Genomic DNA, 17,785 nt, shown 5'->3' with positions numbered 1-17,785 from the left:
ACTAACTCATACCTGTGATATCGCTTAGGTGCATGCAAGTAGTCTCTGACAGTAATAGTGCAGTGTTCCTGGTATGAGTTGGGATTGATGAGACCTTAGTGGGTTTCACAGGGACGTACTACTTATTGATTGTGTGCGTTGTTTTGACTGTGTTATTTGGTCTCCTGGCCAGTTGTACATAACCCACCTCTCTAACTATACACAGCCACAACCTCCCTTTTCCGTTCTCCTATTTGGCTCGACATCATCAGTTGGAAAATTGACTTTGTGGTGGAGCACTTAGAGTTTGCCCACAGCCAACAAAGTCGCAAACCGTATTCAAGCGTAGGTTGGATGTAGTAAACATATATAGCCATAGGCCTGGAACACCAACAGGAGAAGAATCTGGACCACAATGAAACATTCGACCTTCACCCTAGCTGCGCTGCTGACGCTCGTGCACGCCCAGAACAACCCTCTGGTCGCCTCCATCGCCCAAAATGTCGTGGCTGGTATTGTCTCAGCCAAAACAGACAACGACGTGTCTGACCAGCAGGCCACCTCCGAGATCCAAAGTGTGGTCGACATTGTCAGCGCCAACACTGACGTGCAGAACCTGATTGGCAGTTTCGGATCCCTGGCCGCGAACGGTGTCGACTCGTCGAATTTCCCCGAGCTGCTATCTATGGCCACTGCCACTCTAAGTGCCTTTGAGGGCTCGCCTGACTTCTCGAAGGCCTCCGAGGGCTTTAAGAACGTGCTGACTCACTACAACGTGCCCGAGGCCAAGTCTAATGTGGCAAACAATCTCGCTCTCATCATCAACGCAGTCACAGTCGCTCTACCCACCCTCACCCCTGAACACAGCAGTGAATGGGCGGCAGCAACTTCGCAGGTGATGCAGCTGGCCTCTTCCTTGGGTCTCGATGCGACCGCCGCCTCAAGTGCTGCGCCGAGCACTAGTGCTGCCAGTGCAGCTCCTAGTTCTAGTTCCAACTCTGGGGGAAACTCTGGGGGCAATGCGGGTGGAGCAGCTGGAGGCAGCTCTGGAGGCAGCTCTGGAGGCAGCTCTGGAGGATCCAGCAACTCTGGAACCAACTCCGGCTCCAATGGTAACTCGGGAGGAAACTCGGGCGAAGTTACCACTGTTGTCGTTGGACCACCGGGCCAGTCTACTTCCATCAGCGCTCGAAGCACAGTTACAGTCTATGCCACTGGAGGTGGTAACGGACAGCCCACTACCATCGAGAAACCCAAGCCCTCGCAACAAAACGGCAGCGGATCCAGACTGTACAACGTGCGACTGACTGGCTTGGTCGCAATTGCAGGCGTTGTGGTTGCTCTGATCTAGAGAGCAAGGTGCGACAAGTACTGTACAGTATGATGCTCTGAGAGTATCGCATAATGATGATATCACGACAAGTTAATGATGACAACAGCACACAACACAATTATACACCGGACTGGCGATTTATGACAAACCAGTCTAACACATTACATAACATTTAATTTATTTAATCACCATGGTACACTTGCCATGGCTTCACTTACACTAAGAACCGGTTTTGGATGTAAGCAATCGAGTGTAAGGAGCAGTTGCTACCCACTCATGCTTGATCACATTTTCGACAGGATCTTCAAGGGCGGTGCACTGGATACCCTCCTACAAGTACGAGTATATACTGCAGCTACAGGTGTGCTTGCCTACATACTGTACAGGCTTAGTAACTATCCCTCTAAGCAGTAAAGCTCATACAGCCCACACTTGAAAGGTGATCTGTGTATCGCTAGAAGCGCCCATGATCTAATTGTGTCTATTGTTTTCATTTACATACTTGTAAGAGAACAATCGTGTGTGGTTTTTGTACTCTTGAGCATTTGTTCACAGAGTCACCCACCAGATCAACTCACATGGTGTGGGTTTCTCTTGTGGTAACACTTTTTCTCTTGGGTGCCATATGAACTGTCGCATTCCGGAGCTTTCATTGTTTTTGGGAGCGATCTACAGGAGTTAGCCGTGAAAGAGCTCTGCATCGTGCATTTGTCGAACGATACGCCCGAGGCCACGGAGAACTCTTGTTGTGTCGATCATAACGATAATCAGTAGGGTTTTAGGACCGGGATCGTGGGAGAGGGCGTCTTAGATAGTGCCTTGATGTTAGGCTATGTACTCGTACTGTACTTTATAGATGGTTTTTGATTCTGTGTCAAGATGTGAAAACCGCGGCAGACAATCACCCGGCTGCCATCATTGACGTGATCTACACTGGGAATGTGACTGGACAACGTGAAGGGAGATCAACGAGCATATTGGGTGGAGGTGGTGATTGTTATTATGTTTTGTTTTTCCAATGCTGCATCTTATAATTGGTACGAGCTTTGTCCAAGCCGAGAAAGTCATACTGCAGAAAACAACGAGACTACTACAAGTAGAGGTAATTAATCATACTATAGCTAGTTGTTGTTGTTTTTCTGTACAGTACAGTACATACTCGTATGGTAAAAGAGCTATGCTTCAAGTGTAGACTGTATATGCGGCTTGGTAATTGAACCAAACCCTCTCGGAACACTCTACAAGCCTTGACCTCAAGCGTTTTGCAATACCTACTGTACCATATGTGCTCAACTACGCACTACCAGTACACTGTACTCGATATTATAATAAATAACACTGGATAAACCACAATAGATAATTCACTCCTTCAAGTATCAAATCTCCTCTCTGCCTCCTTTCCTATGAGCGCCTCGGTCCTCCCCTCTCTCTCTCTCTCTTCCTTCCTCGTCGCCCATGGCCCTGTCGGTCGCGGTATTCCATTCGGTTCATGTAGTCAGTGGGTAATGGAGACATATTTAGAACATCAGGATTTTCACGTGCGCCAACAATCGGATGAGAATTGATCTTCTCACGTGGACGAGCAATCTCACCTCCTCTTGCTTTCTCTCGTGCCCCTCCCTTCTCACGATCTCTCATTGCACTAACCTCTCTCTTAGTTGTAGCCAGCTTCTCCCCTACTACCTTCAATCTCCTCTCAAGCTTTATGATTGACAGAAAGTTGGCAGAAGTTGTCTTCTCGTCGTACTTCAGGCGCTTGAGGGGCTCAGCTATGTCGGAGCCCATCTTGTTCCAGACATAGAGGGCATCGTGAAGAGATTGCTCAGTCTGCTCCTCAAGAATTTCGTCCATTAGTTCAACCAATAGATCCATGTCGAGCCCAATCTTCCTCAACGTTCGTTCACTGTTGGTCTCAAACACATCTTTATCAAGTCCCAAAAGTCGACTCAGCAAAGACGGTATGCTCAGGATACCGTTCCATAGTCGCTGAAAGCCCTCAGAAAGAAAGTTGAAGACTGTTTCTATGCTTAAACTGTTCTGATGGGAAGGAGCGGTGACGTGGACCTCTGGCTTGTCCAAGTAATAGCAAGATGGAAATATCATGGAGTCTGGAATCTCATACTTAAACGGGGTCACAGGCTGCGGAGGACCATAGAAGGTGGTATTGGAGGCTGAGAAAGAGGGACTGGTTTGCTTCTGAGGGTTGAACAGAACGAACACAATCCCAATAGAAAAGAGAATTTTGAGGAAGGAGGATACTGCGTCGGCGCTCATTCTCTTTGTACCATGTGCCGGTTTCGCATCAATGGTAATATCACCATCTGCCTTCTTCTCTTCACCACCCAAAACAACCAGTTCCACTCTTTCCACCTCATTAATACCATCTCGCATCTTCTTGGAAAGCTCGAATTTGGTATCCAAAAACATGAAGACTTTCTCGTCTCCTTTCCAGTTCCTTAACACTGCCATCTTGGCCAGCTGGGCAGCTTCAGGCTCGACCTCGAAGACAACCACGTATCCCCTCTGCTTCTCAGTCATATTGCCAAGATGAGCCTCCACCTTTTCCCTCACCTTGTCACAACCACAGAGCGGCTCTATACACAAACACCCGGATTTGTTCCATAACTGCGCAAATTTTGGCATTGGGAAATCACCGTTCAGAAAGCCGTCTCCCTTGCTCATTATCTCTCGACTAGACACTACGGAGCCGTCGGAGGAAATCGCAGGCATCACCAGACCGGAGGAGCTGGGCCGCTCGAGAAAAGGAGCGTCAATTTCGTCCCAGGCGTCTTGCTCGTCGTCCGACAAAATTGACTGGATTCCGTAGTCGCTATCCATAGTTGTATGGTACGAGGAGGTGGAGCCTCAGACAGCCTAATAATTGCGGAAATTAGGCTTCGATAAGGTGAGAGTGGTAAGTGGAGGGGCTAAAAGATGGAGTGTACAAAAGATGAAGGGGGGTAGGTAGGGAAGTGACACAAGTGTCGTTTGAATTGTGTGAGTGTGAATATCTGTATCTACAATCGTTTTTTGTATAGTATTGTTATTGCACCTTCTGGGGGGATGATATATTTCCGGGCTGATAAAACTTCAAGAACCCGTATGTTTCTTAGAGTTCAGTACATACGGGACGTTCAAAGTACCGGTCCGTACGAATTGAGAGATGAATCCTCCCACTCGAGAACGTATTTGAGCACAAAAGAAGCTGATATTGGGGCCTTTAGATAGCTTTGTTATTTTTATCGGATTTCAGGGCAAAAGCTGCATTATTCTCCACTTCCTCCTCTAAGGTCTTGTGTGTCTGACACCTTGCAGCTCACACATCGATTATGAGAAGACACCAACACACGTCCATTGGCGCAATTGGATCGACGGGGATATAACAGACTCAATGATATTTTAATAGCATTCCAGAATGTGTTAATAAGACCCCTCTTTATACAGGCTGTGGCAAACATCGTTATGGATATTTTGGGTAAGTCTAGGATTCAATAATGAGGCACATTATCAGGAACTTTGTTGGGACTAGAGTTTGTGGACTTGGGGCGTGGAGGGCGTTCCTGTCAATTTATGAGACTCTGATCTCTTCTGTATCGGTCACAGTCACAATCCTAACACGCCACTCAAAGTCAACCTTGATCACACATTTGCCACCCACTCCGAAAACAACTGAGCAGATCCTCACCTTTAACTGGGTATCATCGCACAATACTGAAAATAACCCCCCTACCGAGGTACAACCATGCAGTTCTGTTACAGACTATAGCACCTACTTGTAGCTGATGTGTAGCACCCAACGAACGACTGTTTCTCTAGTCAGGATGTGTTTCGGGTTAATGTTGAGTTGTGGGAAATGATAGCGTCTTCTCTTACGTGAAAAGACCAAATACATCTTAGGTCTCTTCTCCAATGAATTTATATCGATTATTACGTAACATATGTTAAATATTTCTCGATAAATAAACCGAAAATCATTGTACAACTCCAACCCCTCCCTTCGCATCTGACCCTATCGTTTAAACGGTTAAGGGATACAAGAAATGGTAGGAGCGCCTGAAAAAGCATTTCGAACCGTCCGTGGACTTATGGCAGATGGGGGAACTCGAACAGGTACAATACATGGTTTCTACTGTAAGTGAGCTCCGACATGGAACCTTGTGTGTTGATGCTCGGATATTTGAAAGTCGATGGGAAAATGTGCAACAATCGGGGTCAATTAAGTCATCAAAAAGCCTCGGAGCAAATCGTTTCTATTCAGCTACACTATCATCTCCTATCACATGGAACCCCTCAGCTCATCAGGAACTAACGTCTACCCCACACGGGGTGAGACAGGTTAACTTTGAGAAACATAGCGTAGATCGGCCATCTTCAGCAACCATATTGAGGGTGTTTGAGGGGGTTCACCGGGCAATATAGCATTGATTTCTCACTTTCTCCGCTCAAAATGGAAGTTTTTTTTGATATTTTTGGCCATTCCGAGTCCTTGCGCTTTTTTCGGCACATTTTTTCTAGTGTTGAGTCCTGCAGAATCCTCCGCCTCCTCCTTGTTGCCTTTTAGATTGCGTTGCAATAGAATCTAAGAATGGGGTATAAAATCGAATAAAATTCTATTAACTGCGAAAAATGGCGGAGTATTTGATGGAGATACTCTTCAGTTACCCAATCAGTCCACACGACTACAGTAGTTTGTTGTCTTGTGCTAGCGAGTACAGGGGTGCGTCTCCCCCTTCACCTATTGTATTGGTAGTGTCACGTATGTGCATCGAGTATAATTCGTTATGATGGATGCTTGCGTGACAGCGATGAGAAGGGCCCGTGACACGCGCGTGACAGGAGGTAAAGGATAAATAAAAGTGACACAGAAGTGGATCTTGTGACACAAACCCATTGCGGAACTATATGTACCCGTGGGTACCCCCCTCTGCCTCCCAAACACGTCTTTCAGTAGCCTCCCCGCCATTTAGCTCTAACAACCGAGCTAATCACAGACATTGTGCATGTATAAGTATGAGTAGCAGTTCTTCACTCTCCTTCAACACCACCAACGACATCACCAACGACACGATTATGGTGGCCGCTCTTCCAGGACGAATGGGCAATCTCACGCCCGAGCAGACAGCCCAGCTCAAAGACATGTGGGCCCATCTGATGGCTGCTATTGGAGCTCTGGATGACGAGAACCTCAAGGAGGTGACTCGAGCTGTGCAGGAAATGGACTTTGAGGCCGGCAAGGTGGCTGCCGCCAAGCACGGCACCCCCATTGATGATGTGAGCGCGCTAGATCTGGCTGCCTTTGCCGAGGTTCGAAAGACCATGTCCATTGAGCAGCTGCGTCTGGCCTTTTGGGATATGGTCCACGGAGATTCTCCCGACAACTTGCTTCTGCGGTTCTTGAGAGCCCGAAAATGGGATGTGGGTAAGGCGCTGGCAATGATGGCCAGGACGTTTCACTGGCGGGTGTTTGACGGCAAGGTGGCCGAGACTGAGCTTTGGGGAGAGGCCGGAGCTCTTCGGGACGGAGACGACGAGTTTCTGCTCCAGTTCCGATCCAAAAAGTGCTTTATCCACGGAAACGACAAGGAGGGACGACCTGTGGTCCACGCTCGACCTGTCAACCATAACCCCAAGCTGCAGACCCAAGAAACCATTGAGAAGTTCACTGTCCATGTATGTGAGACTACTCGTCTGATGCTGCATGAACCCGTGGACTCCGCTACCGTGGTGTTCGATATGAAGGGCTTTGGTCTGTCTAACATGGACTACAATGCTGTCAAGTTTGTTATTCAGTGTTTCGAGGCCCATTACCCCGAGTGTCTGGGAGTTCTGCTGGTCCACCGAGCCCCCTGGGTCTTTTCCGGTATCTGGAAGATCATCAAGCCCTGGCTGGATCCCGTTATCGCCAAAAAAATCCACTTTACAAGTAACACCAAGGATGTTGAAAAGTTCATCGATATCAGCAACATCCCCAAGGATATGGGCGGTACAGATCCCTACCAGTATGTCTATGTGGAGCCCAAAGAGGGAGAGGCTGCCAAGACTGAGGACTCTGAGACGCGAAAGAAGCTGGAGAATGACCGTCTCAAGCTGTACGAGGAGATGGAGCAGAACACTGTGGCCTGGATTAAGGCTGTTACTCCCGAGGAAGAGAAACAGGTACTGGCCGACCGAAAGGTCGTCACTCAGAAGCTCAGATCGCAGTGGTGGGACCTGGATCCTTATCAGCGAGCCCCTTCTATCCTAGATAGAATTGGAGACATCAAGTATGAGTAAGTCCAGAGTGGAACGACTACCACCACATCCGGTACATTATCGGTACATTACATGACATTAATATATTGTATGGTTGTTGTATTTGCACTGAGTCCTTGCCCAGTTATCATTGTCTTACATTTCTCTATAGGCTTCTGAGGAAATCTAAGTGACAAGCTCAAACTCCCGCTGTCGTTATCTATAGTGTAGAGTAGACTATCGGCGTGTTGTCTGTCACTACTGTACATACAGTACATACGTACTTGTAGTTTACAATATGTTGTTTCAATTCATTTCTGCTTATTGCTTTACTTGTGACGCTGGTACGGAGTGGCTCTACCTGGGTTTGGACAAGTGTCTCGTCTCTTGCAAAACGCTACGGAGAAGAGACATGTTTGCCAAAAGAAGGAGATGTTTTTGCATGAGAATAATGACGAAGTTGCGTTGCAGTATCTAACTGGTGTCACCACCGCTGTCTCTATAAGCCAAGCTCACGGCCATCCGCCTGCTGTCTGGGAGCGTTCAGAGTACAATCGTAGAAAGGAAATATGACATCAAGTGTCAGCTCCCGAGGATGGGGTCTATGTCGTTGGCGGTTTCTTGGCGAGTATTTCCAAAGTCTTCGACACTGCATCCACCTCGCTTAGTGGTACCCGCCTGTCGGGGACAATCACTGTTAACAGTGACCATCGCTCATCCGGAGTAGCCACTTCGGCACCCGATTATACCCACACACTGGGGATATTCACCGTCATCGGTGATCACCGCTCATCCGGAGTAACCAACAAACCTGCACCGGTTGGAGAAGCCATTGTCGAGGGACACAATGTAGAAGTAAATTGTTGTCTTGAACTGCTTGGCACTATTATGAGACAACGGGTACCAGTAGATGTTTGTGTCAGAACCGTGGTATATGCCTGCAGGTATCGAAAAGTGTCTCGTGCGCATGGTCTCTCTCTGCTATAGAGAGGCTTACGTAACGGGTTCGTCGTATCAAGGGGTCTATGTACAAACTACAAGTAATCACTTTATATTGAACTCATACACAAAGAGAACTTTCAAGTGATCTGCTACACTTCGTCCAATGTGTTGTATTAGTACAAGTATTGCTTAGACAACGTTCTCACCATTCTTCCACTGCACCTCTTATTAGCCTCCACGACCAAGAGAGAAGACAATCGCTGAATGTTAGATTCAATAATGCTTGGAATAGGCTAATTAAAACATCATGCTTACTACATTACCAATTGATATGATTTTGTGAAGAAAAAAATATTCTCACAAGTCCGTTATCCATCTGTTTGCACGTTCCCCAACTACACTTTCATTCGTCAAATCACGTGATATTCTGCAATGCATGATGCATGATAAGGCCTGTTCCATTTTTGTGTGGGTTTCGTGGATCTGACGTTTACAACGACAATTCGCGGTGGGAGCTTTCTGAAAGCATCTGCAAATCTTCAATAGATCATTTTCAGCATAACAACTCATCACATCAACCATGTCGGATGACTCAATCACTCGCAAACTGAAAGACATCACAGCAGGCTTTGTTGGAGGAGCAGCCCAGGTGCTGATCGGGCAGCCGTTTGATCTGGTCAAGGTGCGTATCCAAACTGGTCAATACAAGACTCCTCTCGAAGCATTTACCAAAACTTTGGCTACGGAAGGGCCACTCGCGTTTTACAGAGGTACCAGTGGACCTCTTTTTGGAGTTGGAGCGTGTGTATCGATTCAATTCTACACTTTCCACGAGGCCAAGCGGTTCTTTCTGCGCCTGGATGGTAAGAAGTCCGACAATGTCTTCGATCTGACCTATCCTCAGATCTATCTGTCCGGAGCCTCTGCTGGTGTGGTGAACACCATTGTGGCTTCTCCCATTGAGCAGTTGCGTATTTTGGCACAAACCACCAAGTCCACTACGCATCAGGGCGTCATTGGCATGTTCAATCAGGTATATGGACACTATGGGCTCAAGGGTATCTATAGAGGAGTTGGAGTGACCCTTTTGCGGGAGGCCCAGGGATACGGAATGTGGTTTTTGTCGTTCGAGTTCCTTATAAAGCAAGTTTGTGAGCGAACCCACACCGAGAGAAAGAACCTGCCTGCTTGGCAGCTGCTTTCTTGTGGTGCCCTGGCTGGCCAAGTTCTGTGGCTGTCTTGTTACCCTCTGGATGTTATCAAGTCCAAGGTCCAGAGCGACTCGTTCACCCATCCCAAGTACAAGGGAGCTCTAGATGCGCTGAGACAGACTCTGAAGACAGACGGAGTTGCTGGCCTGTTCAGAGGACTATCTCCCACACTTCTGCGAGCTATTCCTGCTTCAGCTGGTACTTTTGCCGCTGTTGAGATGACCATGCGGCTCCTGGGTTAGTGTGAGTAGGTTGGATGGACTAAGGGAGTGGGTGGCAGTCTATCAGCGTGATGATAGGACACCATCCAGATAGAATTGGACTACACGACTCAACATAGAATTTACACCATTATGAAGAAGTGTTAACTGAGACTGTAAATACGGCAGCGTTGGTGATGTCGAAGGGATATTTGGGTGTGTTTGCAAGACTAACTACTGTGTCATATTGATATAGCAACAGCTTCTAGCCTCTGAGGGTCCTTCCCTAAAAGCATTATCTCCACCTAGCCCACCACCGTCTATCATAACTGATCGTCAGAGAAGACGCATATGGATGAGATTCCATGGATTGCTACTACAAGTAGGTGTTTCTTTTGTTCAATCACCTATTTATAGAAGATTAGTACCTTTGAGAAGGAAATGGATGGCGTAGACCTTGACATAACTACATTGCTGAAAGAGTGGTGTGATTAAGTACCAATAGCATGTTTTCTTGTTGTTTCATTTGATGACTTCTGACGAACAGTCCATAAGAATGGAGTTTGTCAACCCAGTGTAGGTACCTGTATACCCCTCCGGGTTAGATTTGTATTGTCTGCGATTAAGGGCTGACGTAGGTAGGGTTCTACGCTTCGGGCGCCGTATCACTTTGATGATTGTGGGCTATCAACCCCATTGTAGAAATATCTATTTCGGCTCTATAGTATGTAACTATTTGTAAGATCAATGTGTGAATGGTGCAACATGGTGATGTTCGTATTGCTCACCAAAGCCTACTGCAGGAATTTTGGTGGACAGACACCAGCTCAAACAGAAGTTCACGTGAACAGTCATTCAAAAGGCACATCATTGTGGCAGTGCTTACACTTTTCAGAGCCGTGTTCTACAGTAGACTCGCAGCTTGAATCGGAAGTCAGCGTCAGGTTCCGGTGAGACAAAGATAGACAGGAGTTTGAGCCAAAGGCGAGATGGATTTAAAAAAAATAAGGGGTCTATACTGGGACGATATTATTGCAGCAAATGTCAGTTGTAGGCTTAGTACAGTATGTCTTTTTATATAGCGAATAAGAATTGGTAGAGGTACCACTCTTACAGGTAGAGGTCAGCCCGTATAGCACTACAACGAAGCTTACAAGACACACCGCGGCACATTGGCGGACACCCACAATGCACCTGTTCGCCCAGTGGCAACTGTTTTGCATGTTTCTGTTACAAATACTTGTAAATTGCACATTCCTTTTGTTTCTGTCGGGAAAAAAACAAAGTCAAGCGACGGACAAGGTTGAGGAGACTGTGGCTCAGGATGTGTGGCTAGTACGCGGGGAAGTGGCTTGTGTCACGCCATTTGCACTCAGTGAGGATTGGAATGCAGTTACAGAATACCTGGAGGGGAGGCTGGTGTTCTGGAAATGCTCTGGTTTGATCTTTAGTCCCGTTGTGCCGGGTGGTGGTGGTGTCCGGAGTGGTACTGTAGCAAGTTACAAGATGCAGTTGCAGGAGTAGTCGTTAGTGGAAATGTTTGAAGAACCGCCAGAAAGAACAGGAACACTTTGAAATTCTTGTCTACTCACCCTAATCAAACTGATGCGGCATCTTTCCTTGTGTCTCCCAAACCCGAACCAGCCACTTGCCTCTTTTTTTCTCATATATAACTGGGGGGGGTTGCCATACCAACGCTTGTGGCTAGTGGCTAGAGAGAGAGATAGGATCATGGTGAGATAAGATACACGAAGGCGGCAGTTGAGGTTAACAACACAGCAGCGGATACGATAGTCAACACAGAGACGAACTACACCCTCTCGTTCAAACATGTTGCGAGATTAGCTACACTAATCTAAGAGCAACCTCTCGACATTCTACAGCAAACCGACCATAACAAATCACCCACAAATCCAAACCCTTTGTGTCACACACTGAGTGCGAATCAGCAAAAGAAACTACAGTATCGTACTTGTACACAAAACCGCTGTTTACATTACCTTACATTGCAAGACTGGGAGAGAGCAAAAGCAATCCAAACTCAGCAAAAGAAAACTCAGCAAAGGACACCAAAGCAGCCTAGCGATATTGGAAGCAATTCGAGTGACGATTGTCCTACCGCCGTATTCTTACCGAAAAAAATGTCGTCTCATAGGCCCCTTAATCATCGTACGACGTACCATGTTGGACATGACACCATCTTCAATGGCGCAATGTTTTATGCGGCAACATGAGCCCATTGTGGCTATCTGCGTGGAGACAACTTTATTTACAAAGGCGGTGTCTGTGTGTCTGTAGAGATGTGTAAGAAGTGGGGAAAAGGGATGTTGTCTGCACTGTATGTATGCAAGCATGTGTGTCCCTGTATTTAATTCTTGTTCCTAGACACAGGTGAACAATTGATTTCAATGTGCCTAGTTGCCGTTTTTAGTCTATTTCAACGGCTAACTTTTCTAGCCACAGTTGCGCCACAATTTTCTCATTCTAGCTTTTTGGTTTAGACTCAGCCTGTGGCACAGCGTGGCCCTCCCCGGCACACGGAAGTAAGCATGCGTGTGCAATGCAACCCGGGTGGCTGGAATCCGGTGGCTAGTGTCTAGACAAAGAAACCTTGTGTGCGACATCAGGCCATGTCAACCATACCTCGTGGTCACTCTCAGGTATAAATAGGAAGCCGAATGTGGCTAGTATATCTCCCCATTAAACAACATCACCTGATCTTCCCAATCACTTAAAACAAAACCACAATGCAGCCCTCTCGACCCCAGCTCGCCATCAACCCCTTCATTAAGCACTCCGTCTCTTACCTCCCCCACGGACGAGATTTTGTGCGAACTGCTGGTAACCTCAAGACCCTTGCTCTATGGCTTACCCCCGTTCTGGGCTGGGCTTTTGGTGTCTACGCCTACAAGCGAGTCAAGTTTGACAAGCAGGCCGGTATCTACCAGTCCTTTGGTCACTCCACTTTTGACCCTCGATTCATGAACAAGAAGCCTGAGTCTGCTTAAAATGCTCAACTACATCAAACAACAAATCATTTTGCACTTGATAATCAACCCTCGGAGAAGCTATCAATTCAGAGAACTACGACATTCGACGTTGCAGCCAGCACAACCCATTGATATACACAGAACTCTGGAATCTTACAAAAACGTGACTCTTTTACTCCATCTGCTTGTCTACATTGGTTCTCAATGGCTACTGCCCTGTCTTGTTTCTCTTTTGATTCTTCTCTACCTTGGATCCTTTATCACTATATTTATAAACGTGTCGGTTTTTCTTCTTCTGACATGTTTTGCATTCTAGCAATAAAATTATTACGAAAAAAACTAGTTTCTGTAATCCTTAATTGAGGAGGCTATGGTTGCAGTATATGTAGAACTTCTACTGTACAGTAAGAAATTGTCTTCCACTCAATCTCACCAGTCCGTTTTGGGCTATACCTACTATGTAACTACTGTACATCCACAATTAAAGTATCTGGCTACAGTAAGTTGGGACTGGGACAAAAAGCCAGGTTTGCTCGAATAACTCCAGAGATGCATGCGTGTCGTGTGGTCACGTGTCTTTTACTCTTCCAATCTATCACCTCACAAAACCACGGTCAATTCGGACCGTTATTCTGGCCGTTTCGTGAGCACAAAATGCTGAGGTTAATTGTAGCTTATATCGGTTAGAGTTCTGCTGAATTTGTGGAGGCAAGAAAATGCCCACAAACGACTGTTGCAAGTTATTACTGTACGGTACGTACTGTAGTTGAATATATGGACTTCTTAATGATACTTAGTTACTGTATACTTGTAGTCCTTCCGTTTTTCTCCACGATTTCAGTACAGTACTATTGATTTGCGTGGAGACTTGTCTTGAAGAACTCACATGTTTCATATAATTATCACTACAAGTAGTTGTATTGGAATTACAGTACTTGTAGCTACAGTATATGGTATGGACAAAAATCCCCCTTACAAATCAGATACTATTTGTACATGTTCTGGCATTACCAAAAGTTGTTCTTCAAGAGCATACTGGTTGTCACGCACTGCTCTACTTCTCTCTCTTCATTCACAAGTACACACTTACAAGTAAAGGTACAGTACTCGTAGAAGTAGAACCATCAAGATGGCCGGGACTTATCTTGACGACAGTTTGGTAAAATATAAGGAGCTTAATTCCTCTTCCCCACTTCTCCACTTCTCCACTTTATCATGAATAAGTGTCCCAGAACAGGCCACTTTCAAGGTTAACCTACAGATAAGACCACTAATATCGCACTACTTGTAGAGTGTAACTGTAAAACAAAACGATGGAGTTTTGCCAAGCGTGCTTTTTCTCGGATAACCACACAGTTCGAAACGGGAAGAGTGCGAAACGAATAACTCGGATGTAGCCGCATAGCTCCTAACACCAGCCACATGCATGTGGCACGGGCCGTTTCCCGAAATGGCTCTGCAGCCATCTACCCATACATCATGTTCATCTGCCCTGCTGCACAGATATGCATCCAGACGATTCTCTGCAGTGGTGAGTTACGGGACAGCAGATAAATAGTAACAAAAAGAAATCTATTAAGAATACGACGTGGAAAGGTCCTCTTGGCGATGGCCAGTGTTACTATGGATATGAGTGGGTACATCTAGTATATCAAGATGGGTGGATACAATCTACAGAGTCCGCTTGTTGATACTGTACCTATTTCCACGCATATTAATCCTGCGTTCCAGTCGTTCGACTTCCTTTAACAAATACATCAGGAGCAACATATGAACCTGCATTACAGAAATGGTTCTGGAATTATACAGAAGGCCAATGAGCCAATGAGCTATTGTATGTAGCTGCAGCTCTCTTGGTCTATCACAACTGCCACATGGAGACAAAGAACCGGTAAATCAGATGTACAATATAATGACATGAGAGTGACCGGGTATAGGAAGGATGATGCTATATCAACCCTTCCAACATCACGTGTTCGGCCAACAGTGGTACAAAAATGAGTCGATCGTACCATTTTGTTACAGTAACGTCATAGATCTTACGATATCGGATGTGTTGCTCACGAAGTGCTCCGGTAAGTCAGATAATGTTACCTGACTATGTCTGATATCTTGCGAGATACAGTAGTGATCTGATGATACGAGTTCCTTCATACAATCAGGATGCTACTATGACACTGGCAATGATTTTAATCATACGATTCCGGCGGATAATAATCTGTATCTGGCAATGGAGGTCAATCTGTGCTTGAATCTCAATCTGAGATACGATACTACTGTAATGGCTTCGCGCCTTCGGTTTTACACTTATGCAATGCTGATGTCTCATAATTCATTCATATCCCAGCCCTTACTTGCTCAAATCCTTACCGTTCCAAGGATCCTGCTTGACTCTATGCATAACCTTCTGGGGAAGACAGTAGACAGGGTTCACTTGATCCAGACCATCTGTACCCAGCAGTGACAAGCCACAGAGGCCAAAATTCGTGTGAAATACGTCGGCCACGTCACCCTCTCGATCAGCAATACCTCCATCATCTTCGTCTTGAGCTTTCAAAATGAAATCTCGTAGTTTGTCTCGGTTGATCCAATGCAGCTTCTTCATCATGGCCAGACAAGACAGCACCCACCACGAGTAACACACGTCCGGCAGTTTCTCCGGTCGACCATTGAGTCCTCCCTCTGGCAGTTGCCGTTCACTGAGCCACCAACAGGCCAAATCCCCATCTATCAGATCCAGCTTTCCGGCTATAGTGAGAGCTCCAATGCATGTGAAGGCCTGAGCAGCATGACTCTCTGCTCCGGGAACCATTCCAAAGCCACCATCAAGATTCTGGCAAGCAGCTATCCATTTGGCCATAGCTTCCACGTTCAGTCTATCCAACTTTCCCAGGATAGACAAGCAGTTGAGAGCAATGTACAGGAACCGAGTATCCACCTCGCCGTATTCATCACCCGAGACCTCACCCGTCTCCTGATTGTGCAGCGAGACAATGTAGTCTGCAATCTGGTCGGCATCAATCTTGTCGAGAGCATCCTCAATCAGAAGAATTTGAACAGCCGAAAGCGTGAAAGTGATGTGGGCGTCGTGATTTGGCGCGGCTCCGAACCCTCCATTCGGTTTTTGGCAGTTTAGCACAAATTTGATCACGTCTTCACGAGGAAGAGCCTCTCTGGCATGCATCAGATCAAGGGCATTCAGACCCCAGTAGAGACCATCTGTGTTAGGTGAGGCGAAAATGCAGCTCAAATATACTCACTCAGCCGTAAATGCTCCGTCAGCCAGTAGGCGAGGCTGTCGGTATGATCGTCCAACGTCTGGATATACTTGATATGTTTCTCTTTCAGCAGCGACATGATGTTGGATGAGGGAAATAAGCTCGGTCATCATCATAAGGAGGTGGGACAAAATAGAGTTGGGGAAAGACAGTAGATTACAGGGATACAAATTACAACTCGAGTAAATGCTCATTCATCATACTAATACATATATCATCTTCAAGAAAACTAGAATGATACCGAGAAGTATCTATAGCTTGTATAGACCATCAAGGAAACCGCACACAAGCCGGTCAGCAACTCCAGCGGTCTTGATGGAACCAGCCACACCGTAGAAAGCAGCCGTTCCATCCTCCACCTTGGTATTGCCGGCCTTCTTCATTTCGATAATGCAGCTCTTGAGATCAGAAACCAGATCGTCTACAGCAGCCACAGCAGGCTTGGTGAACGCTACGTGGGCAGCTGGGGGGTTCTGCAGAGTCGACAAGTGCCATCCCTTCTTGCTCATGGCATCAGATAGATCGTAGATGTTGACAGAGTCAGAACCGAAGGCGATAACAGATGCTCGAGGATCTCCAATGATCTGGAGGTCAGGAATCTCCTCGTCCACAGCTTTTCGAAACTTTCGGGCAGCTCCGACAATCTCCTTACAAGACTCCAAGTATCCGTTGTCTCCGACAGATAGCATGGTGGCCCAGCATCCGACCATGATGGCTCCAGGACGAGAGCCAGCAAGAGTGGGAGAGCCGTAGATACCTCCGGTCCAGTCGGGTGCAACAAAGTACTGGTAATGTCGAAGCTCGGGTGTTCTGTACATGATGATAGAAGATCCCTTGGGGGCAAATCCGTACTTGTGGGTGTCACATGAGATGGAAGTGACACCAGGGACTCGAAAATCGAACAGGATCTTGTCGAAGCCAGCTCTCTCAAGGTAAGGGACGATAAAGGAGCCCAGACAAGCATCCACATGCAGGGGGATTTTGTGCTTGAGAGCGATATCAGAGAGGCCCTCGATGTCATCGATAATACCATGGGGGAAGTTGGGGGCAGATCCGACTAGCAGAACGGTGTTTCTGGTAACCATTCGTCGCACAGCCTTCAGATCAACCTTCATAGTCTTCGGATCGACGGGGGCATGTCGCAGCTTCATTCCAAAGTAGTAGGCAGCCTTGTCAAAGCCGGCATGCACAGTGATAGGAGCAATAATCTCGGGATGTGTGACGCCTCGCTCGTTGTAGGCCTTCATCTTGGCGGCCAGAGAAGTCAGCAGGAGAGACTCGGTACCTCCAGATGTAGAGGTTCCGCAAGAGCCCTCAGGGCCATGGAAAAGAGCCAGAACCATAGCAACAACCTCAGACTCCATCTTTCGGACACCCGGGAAGACATCGGGATGAAGCTGGTTCGCCACTGTGAACTGGGAGAATGCCTCGGATTGCAGGTCTGTGAGCTCCTTACCTCCGTGGTAGACAGCTCCACTTACACGACCCTTTTCCCAGAAGGTTCGCTTCATATCGTGGTACTTAGACATCTCAGTGATGACCTCTGTGTTGGTCATACCTTCAGCAGGGAGAGTCCCAAAGATTTGGGTGCCGGGCATTCGGACGATAATGTCGTTCTGGA

General features: G+C 46.8%; 8 protein-coding genes across 8 annotated transcripts; 4 read left to right on the top strand and 4 right to left on the bottom strand.

The window, feature by feature from the left end:
- Window positions 1–394: 394 nt before the first annotated feature.
- On the top strand, window positions 395–1,330 carry YALI1_E33459g (uncharacterized protein; the record flags this gene model as incomplete). Its single annotated transcript, XM_504502.3, has 1 exon — window positions 395–1,330. The coding sequence occupies one exon, from the start codon at window positions 395–397 to the stop codon at window positions 1,328–1,330; it is 936 nt and encodes a 311-aa protein (XP_504502.3).
- A 1,383-nt stretch (window positions 1,331–2,713) lies between these two features.
- YALI1_E33421g (uncharacterized protein) lies at window positions 2,714–4,150 on the bottom strand (the record flags this gene model as incomplete). The annotated part of the gene is made up of 1 exon (XM_504501.3): window positions 2,714–4,150. The coding sequence occupies one exon, from the start codon at window positions 4,148–4,150 to the stop codon at window positions 2,714–2,716; it is 1,437 nt and encodes a 478-aa protein (XP_504501.1).
- A 2,064-nt stretch (window positions 4,151–6,214) lies between these two features.
- On the top strand, window positions 6,215–7,585 carry YALI1_E33400g (uncharacterized protein; the record flags this gene model as incomplete). Its single annotated transcript, XM_504500.3, has 1 exon — window positions 6,215–7,585. The coding sequence occupies one exon, from the start codon at window positions 6,215–6,217 to the stop codon at window positions 7,583–7,585; it is 1,371 nt and encodes a 456-aa protein (XP_504500.3).
- Window positions 7,586–9,065: 1,480 nt separating this feature from the next.
- On the top strand, window positions 9,066–9,938 carry YALI1_E33372g (uncharacterized protein; the record flags this gene model as incomplete). The annotated part of the gene is made up of 1 exon (XM_504499.3): window positions 9,066–9,938. The coding sequence occupies one exon, from the start codon at window positions 9,066–9,068 to the stop codon at window positions 9,936–9,938; it is 873 nt and encodes a 290-aa protein (XP_504499.1).
- Window positions 9,939–12,161: 2,223 nt separating this feature from the next.
- YALI1_E33337g (uncharacterized protein) lies at window positions 12,162–12,520 on the bottom strand (the record flags this gene model as incomplete). Its single annotated transcript, XM_068283146.1, has 2 exons — window positions 12,162–12,310; window positions 12,358–12,520. The coding sequence occupies 2 exons, from the start codon at window positions 12,518–12,520 to the stop codon at window positions 12,162–12,164; spliced, it is 312 nt and encodes a 103-aa protein (XP_068139247.1).
- Window positions 12,521–12,643: 123 nt separating this feature from the next.
- Window positions 12,644–12,904, top strand: YALI1_E33336g (uncharacterized protein; the record flags this gene model as incomplete). The annotated part of the gene is made up of 1 exon (XM_002143050.1): window positions 12,644–12,904. One exon carries the CDS (start codon window positions 12,644–12,646, stop codon window positions 12,902–12,904), a length of 261 nt encoding a protein of 86 aa, XP_002143086.1.
- Window positions 12,905–15,236: 2,332 nt separating this feature from the next.
- YALI1_E33302g (uncharacterized protein) lies at window positions 15,237–16,070 on the bottom strand (the record flags this gene model as incomplete). The annotated part of the gene is made up of 1 exon (XM_504498.3): window positions 15,237–16,070. The coding sequence occupies one exon, from the start codon at window positions 16,068–16,070 to the stop codon at window positions 15,237–15,239; it is 834 nt and encodes a 277-aa protein (XP_504498.3).
- A 345-nt stretch (window positions 16,071–16,415) lies between these two features.
- On the bottom strand, window positions 16,416–17,762 carry YALI1_E33285g (uncharacterized protein; the record flags this gene model as incomplete). Its single annotated transcript, XM_068283145.1, has 1 exon — window positions 16,416–17,762. The coding sequence occupies one exon, from the start codon at window positions 17,760–17,762 to the stop codon at window positions 16,416–16,418; it is 1,347 nt and encodes a 448-aa protein (XP_068139246.1).
- Window positions 17,763–17,785: the final 23 nt, after the last annotated feature.

This window comes from Yarrowia lipolytica, chromosome 1E (assembly GCF_001761485.1).
Source record: "Yarrowia lipolytica chromosome 1E, complete sequence".
Lineage (NCBI taxonomy): Eukaryota > Fungi > Ascomycota > Dipodascomycetes > Dipodascales > Yarrowia > Yarrowia lipolytica.
Note: the sequence above shows the minus strand (reverse complement) of the source record. Positions and strands in the feature narration are given on the sequence as shown.